Here is a 6,840-nt window from a genome sequence, read left to right on the forward strand (position 1 = left end):
AAGGATCGTATGAACTCAATGATATCGGTGATTACTTGAGAAGGGAATTGAGCAAGGAAGAAATACTATTCTTTTTCAATGCAAATGAAAAAACCATGAGATTTTACATCGAATGTTCTAATATTTTTATTGATTTTTCTCAACCGAATTCGATTGGATCGGTACTTGGATTCAGTAAAAAAGTGTTTGATGCGACTAATCTTCATTCAGATTTGCTTGTGAATATACAACGTGTTAATAGCATTCGAATTGATTGTGATTTAACAACAGGATCATATAACAATGGGGAATGCACACATACAATATATGAGTTTAGCCCAAAGGTTGCACCTGGATATCGAATTATGGAACAACCGAAACATTTGATTTATCTTCCAATCATCAAACATAGAATAAATGAATTAAATATTTCGATTATTGATCAAGATGGACATTTTATTGATTTTCGTGATGAACAAATTACATGTCGCATACATATAAAGAGAGATCAGTGAGTGGTTGTGGATATACACACACAATCGGCATCGAATTGAGTCAGTTGTTATTTGACGTACGTTGAATAAACACGTATTTTTTTTTGTACGAGTACGTAAGCAAAGAAAAATGTTACTCTATCATCAAGAAGACTATAAGAGCAACAATTTTTCGAGAAAGTCTACCATTGTGAATCGAACCTTGAAGCAGAGCACACGATCCAAGCGGAAGGTTCTGAGTGTTAAAAATAGAAATTTTTTGAAAAGTATCGGTTTGCGCTTGAAAGTGAATAACAATAAGAAGAAAAATTAAAAAAAAAACAAAGATGGCGAACAATATTTTGAGTATAAAGAACTCAATCGTTGATGAAAATGATGTAATAAGTCAACAGTTTCATACGTACACTCCTTACACAACTTCCTTCAATAACAACGATGAAGTGAGAATTACAATACAATCGCAGGATTTAATCACTCTACCATCTCAGAGCTACATATATATGGAGTTTTCATGCGCAAGAACTGACAATGAATTGTTTGCTAACAATCAAGCTGTATTTTCATACAATTTTACTTCACACATGTTTAGCGAAATGCGATATGAATTGAATGGTATTGAAATTGATCGTAACAAATTGCCCGGCATCACATCTATAATGAAATGCGTGGTCGCATGTAAATCAGAGGATCATTATTTATATGAATTGTTTAATGATAAAGGAGATAAGTCGATTACCACTGGAACATATCGCATGATGATTCCACTTCGTTTCATATTCGGATTCTGTGATGATTTCCGAAAAGTTATATTGAACTGCAAACATGAATTAATTTTGGTACGAAATAGATCAAATATATGTGTATATCAATCAAATGCTGACATATTGACATTGACAATCAATAAAATTCAATGGAAAGTGCCACATGTATCGCTTAGCGATCAAGCAAAATTATCTATGCTTAAAACGATATCACGAAACGAAAACCTCTATATTCCGTACCGTTCGTGGGATTTATATGAGTTACCAGCTTTGCCAACAACAAATCGCCACACCTGGAGCGTGAAAACAACGAGTCAAGTTAGAAAACCTCGTTATGTCATTGTGGCATTTCAAACAAATCGCAGCACCATTGTGAATGATTCGTCAGCTTTTGATACCTGCAACATATCGAATGTAAAATTATATTTGAATAATGAACGCTATCCATACGACGACCTAAATTTACAATTCACTGCAGATCATTTCTCTGAATTATTTCACATGGTGAAAACTATACAATGTACATATTACAATGAAGTTTCATTCTACAATCCAACCGAATATAATCTGGATAACTTTACGAAAAAACCAATGTTTGCTTTCGATTGCACGAAATCAGATGAGAGTGTGAAAACTGGAATGGTTGACGTTCGCTTGGAATTAGAGGCCAGAGAAAATTTCCCAGCTTTAACTACAGCATATTGCCTGATCATTCATGACAATTTAGTCCGATACTCACCTTTCAGCAGTATAGTTCATCGTGAAATCTAAGCTATATAAGAAAAGTGAAAAAATGAGCAAACGTGATTTAGTGAACGAATTACACCGCAGTGCTCGCAGAAATTTCATGCGGCGAAAAACAGATATGAAGGGAATAAATGACACCATACAGGCGGATTTAGTAGAAATGATTCCATATGCAAAGCAGAATCGCAACATGAAATATATTTTAACCGTAATTAATATTTTTTCAAAGAAAGCATATGTGCATGCATTAAAGAATAAAACTGCTCAAGAAGTAACGCAAGCAATGGAGTCAGTACTAAATTCGATGGGACATCCAATTGAACATTTACATGTTGACAATGGTAAAGAATTCTACAATGCACCAATGAAAAAAATGCTAGAGCAACGAAGAATTCATTTGTACTCCACTTTTACCACGAAAAAAGCAGCAATTGTTGAACGTTTCAATAGAACATTAAAAGATCGAATGTGGAAAGAATTCAGTTTTCGTGGCTCCTATAAATGGATTGATATTGTGCAAACATTAGTTGATGAATATAACCACACCAAGCATCGAACAATAAAAATGAAACCAAACGATGTAAATGTATCGAACGAGCAATTTCTTTTGGACACTGTTTACGATTATACATCATCATTCCGTAGAGCTAAAGCCAAATTCAAGCTTGGTAACTTAGTGCGAATGAGCAAATATAAATATATGTTTTCAAAGGGGTACACACCAAACTGGACCTGTGAAATTTTCAAAATAAAAAAAGTGCAGCAAACGAATCCAGTCACTTATTTATTGATTGATTTAGATGGCCATGAGATCAAAGGCACTGTCTATGCAGAAGAATTACAATTAGTCAAATATCCAGATTTATATTTAGTGGAAAAAATTATTCGCAGAAAAGGAAAAAAAATATATGTAAAGTGGCTTGGATTCGATAGCCAACACAATTCATGGGTTGATGAAAAAGATGTATTTTAAATTTTTTTTTTATTTCAAAATAAAGAATAAAAACAAAAAAAGTATTGTATTTTTTTCACTTATTACTACGCTACGCTATGCATTAATTTCGCTTGGAATTTTGTAATGCCCCCATGGCAAAGTTTCAATGTTTCCATTCAATATGTATCTTTTATTATCGTATGGACTTAATGCAGTTTTCGTCTGGGCTATAGTGTACACTTGATGTTTTTTCGATCGGATGGTATTCTGACTTCTTATAACTGTGCAATTTTGCTCAATACAATTCATATAATCTTGAAATGATATAGTTTTCGATAGTACACATTTTTTAAGGCCTTTCGCTTTTTTCATACCTTCCATCAATTCTCCATCTTTTGTTTTAAATTTTTCATCTTTTTTAGCTCTAACCGAATACATTTTACTGCGAAGCCCAGCGAATTCAGTTAATATTTGCCCATTTAATTCGTCTTTAAAAAGACCGGGGACTTTTTTATTTACGCGCGGTAATCCATATTCATTTGACTCTTGAAAATCACTTGTGTCATACTTTTCAATGTCGGCTAACATATCGCTGTAAAAACACTCTGTGATGACATCCAAGATAAACGAGTCAGTGTCCGTATAAAGTAAAGATACATTTTCACCGTATTTCTGCTTTAAATAGCCATAATAGAAATCATACATTAATACTTTTGAAATATCCAAGATGCTCATGCCAACAGTAATAGGCTTTTCCATTTTCACAAATGTTTTTTTCATTTCAATTGCAACTAAATCCTCATCAAATATTTTATATTTTTTACAATGAGGTTTCGCTATATACGACCTAGCTCCATATCGCCCATCCCACTTACTTTTTAATTTTATTTCAATTCTTTCGCGCATATTTTCCATTGTTTTGCCAAATATCGCGTTTATAAGTAACTTATAAAAGTCCTTTTCGAATTCGTTCAATGCTTGAGTGCGCAATTTCGTATTTAATTCAATGTATGGCTTGAGCCATTGCGATTGCTTGAATTGTAGTACTTTGTGCACTTTTTTCAAAACTAAACCATGTTTCAATGCGCATTTCAACATCCTATAATGTATAACGTATTTTTTCTTATCATCTAAGGTGAGAAGTAATTTTGAATCGTTTTTAGTATTGGGTACCGTTTTGTTTTCACAGCAAAATGGGTAGTCTTTATGGGTGTCATGCAGATGTTGTGGGTATTCTAGATCTACTTCAAAGATGTACCCCATGCATGAATCATCTCGTAATGCCATGATGTCGGCCGCTGTGAACTCTTCATGGTTCCATCTGAAATCGCTATGAGGCAGATATTGTAGCATGCTCCATCCATACAAATTATTGGCATCTAAATACATTAAAAAATTGGACTCAAGCTCTGGATCATGGTTTTCAGTGTACTTGTTGTTGGCTCGTGCGTACCTTTTGCTACATTGGCTAATCCCACCGCGAATCCCGCGTTCGATAAATAACAACATATCAACATCAGTTATGAGATCGAGTTCGACTTTTGTTTGCTTTAGCATGGCATCAAACGATAACCCAGGTGCTGTGAAATAGTGGGCTGGGTCAAGTTGATATATTGAAAAGCATTTGTCTCGAAAATTTTCAAATATATCAGCAAGCAACAAAATGTCCGTTTTTAAATATAAATCGGAGTATTCACCCAATGTTTTAATGTTGAATGTTTCCCAAACCTTTTCAGCATGTGCATATTCTTCATCGGTTATACCAGAATTGTTTAGCGTGTTAAAGAATTTTTCTTTCGGTGGTAGAGATGTTTCATTCAACTTTTCAACTGAGTCGAGATAATCATAGCAAAAAACACCTTTCCGCTGGAGCAGCCTCATTTTCTCATCGTTCAAATCTTTGAATTCAGCTCGTAGAATTTTTTTCTTTTCCAATGGGAGTGTTGATGCTAAATAATCCAATGACGAACGCATAAAACGTAAAGAGTCGATGAAACGCAATTTTACACCGCAGAATCCTTCAACTTTGTTTCGCGTTGAATCAATATGTTTTGAAAATGAAATATACACTTCATCGTTGCGTGGTATCACCGAAACTTCACCATCTATGTTTTGGGTGAATGCTTTTATGATGAAGTGTGAATCATAATTTGATAAGTTATGAAATACCACAGTTATGTGTTTAGCTCGTTGGTATTTAAGATTGCATTTACTATGTGCAGCCCCGCGAAATTCACCGGTCCTATGGCAGTGATCACGCACCTTATCATCTTCATTGTAGATATTTTTTCCACAGATGTGACAATCATCACTCCATATAAAAAGTACTTGTTCTTCATCACTCAATCTCATGGGGACTTTTCGTGATAATACTGCGCTTGCAGCATGTCCGAGATTTTCCATCTCATTCACAAACCACTCAATACAATTCGCTCCCCGATTGAAATGATATTTTGATTCACCATAATCGGCAGCACAGAAATAACCAATACTAAACACATCATGTTTTTGATTGGTCTCAGTTTTTTCGCTATCGAATGGTTTTTCATCATCATTTGGTGTTCGTAAAACCGATTCAACGTCAGCATAAACAACGAATTCGACTGGTATCTGTTTTTGAAAATTAACAAATTGAATCGAGTCGTTTACCCCTGGAATAGGCATGATGATTTGGCATTCGTTTTGGTTCATGCATGCCATCTTGTGCTGCTCAAGTGCTTGGAAACAGACAAAATGGTTCAAACATCTGTCACAGAATAGTTTTTTGCGGCAATTTTTCGAAATTTGTTTGCCTATTAACGCACTCAAATTTTTTATCCAACAATAATGTGTTTTCACCCCATCGGTATCACCAACATTTTTTGATAACAACAACAAGTGCACATGATTGGCTTTTACATTTTTTGTTAAACGCAAGGGGCGTACTTTTTCATTTTTTTCGCTCCACATATATACGTTCACTGATATCGTTGAATTTTGTTGTTCAAATTTTTTTAACTCTTTTAAGCCGATGGGGAAATTTAAGCCCTCAAAATTCAGTTCATTCAGATAATTTTTATAAGTTTTCACACGTTGAGGATTTTTCAAATCTGAATGAAGCGCTGATAGTATGGCGTACATAAAGCATTTCTCATCCTTATTTTGCACATTAATAATGGCTTTTTTGTTCTCAAGTTTTTTCGGCAACTTCATGTATGAAGCACCGTTATACGGATCGTAGCTGCTCGTTTGTGTTTCCATATCAATGATTTCTTTCAATGTAAAACCGCTACCCCGTAATTCGATTTCACTTATTCTATTTTGAACAACAGTTACAATATATTCGTCGTAGAATTGTTTTAGTTCAGTTTCAAAATCTACTATTTCCATATTTGTATGGAGATACATTGGCTGCGTGACACATTCCTCTACACCATCACTTGTCATAACTTTCTTTTCAAATATTGCATGTAAACACACTGATACTTTAATTAGATAATGATCATCCAAAATAGATTTAACATTAGAATCAAAATAGAAAAATGCATCTTCAAAAAAATCTTCGATTTCTTTATGTCCACGATTTATAATGCCAAAAGTGTGCAATCTATTCTGAAATGCACTTTCACGTTCTTCAAATTCGATGAGATGCGACATTATTGAACTTCAATTCAAGACTAAAATTCCATTGATCCATGAAAGTGCATACAAGTATATGCAATCGAAGAAAAAATCATTAATATTTGTGTTTTCAAATTCATTTATACATTGTTTTGTCTTCATTTGAGAGCGCGAGAAAGTGTAACGCACATATACGCACGTAATGGGTGGAAATATCAGTTCACAGACGACGCGAGCGCGGTAATTCCATATGAAATCGTTTAACGCTCGTACCATTATGTTCGTTTTCTTCCAAATGTCGTTGTAGACAAAACACATTAAGAAA

The 6,840-nt window shown here is 34.2% G+C and overlaps 2 protein-coding genes across 2 annotated transcripts; one reads left to right on the top strand and one right to left on the bottom strand.

Annotated features, from left to right (window-relative positions):
* The first annotated feature begins 799 nt into the window (after nt 1–799).
* LOC116348122 lies at nt 800–2,005 on the top strand. The gene has a single exon (XM_031778992.1). It carries the CDS (start codon nt 800–802, stop codon nt 2,003–2,005), a length of 1,206 nt encoding a protein of 401 aa, XP_031634852.1.
* A 1,913-nt stretch (nt 2,006–3,918) lies between these two features.
* Nucleotides 3,919–6,741, bottom strand: LOC116348123. Its single transcript, XM_031778993.1, has 2 exons — nt 4,089–6,741; nt 3,919–4,014 (listed from the first exon to the last, which is right to left on the bottom strand). Exons 1-2 carry the CDS (start codon nt 6,549–6,551, stop codon nt 3,919–3,921), a joined length of 2,559 nt encoding a protein of 852 aa, XP_031634853.1. The 5' UTR covers nt 6,552–6,741.
* Between the last annotated feature and the right edge of the window lie 99 nt (nt 6,742–6,840).

Source organism: Contarinia nasturtii, unplaced genomic scaffold (genome assembly GCF_009176525.2).
Source record: "Contarinia nasturtii isolate CC-2019 unplaced genomic scaffold, AAFC_CNas_1.1 Cnas_scaffold_2284, whole genome shotgun sequence".
In the NCBI taxonomy this organism is placed as follows: Eukaryota; Metazoa; Arthropoda; class Insecta; order Diptera; family Cecidomyiidae; genus Contarinia; species Contarinia nasturtii.

Coding starts and splice junctions, on each gene's coding strand:
- LOC116348122 (XM_031778992.1), top strand. CDS start 800: ATGGCGAACAATATTTTGAGTATAAAGAACTCAATCGTTGATGAAAAT.
- LOC116348123 (XM_031778993.1), bottom strand. CDS start 6,551: ATGTCGCATCTCATCGAATTTGAAGAACGTGAAAGTGCATTTCAGAAT. Junction 4,015..4,088: donor TTTGCTGTGAAAACAAAACG/GTACCCAATACT, acceptor TATACATTATAG/GATGTTGAAATGCGCATTGA.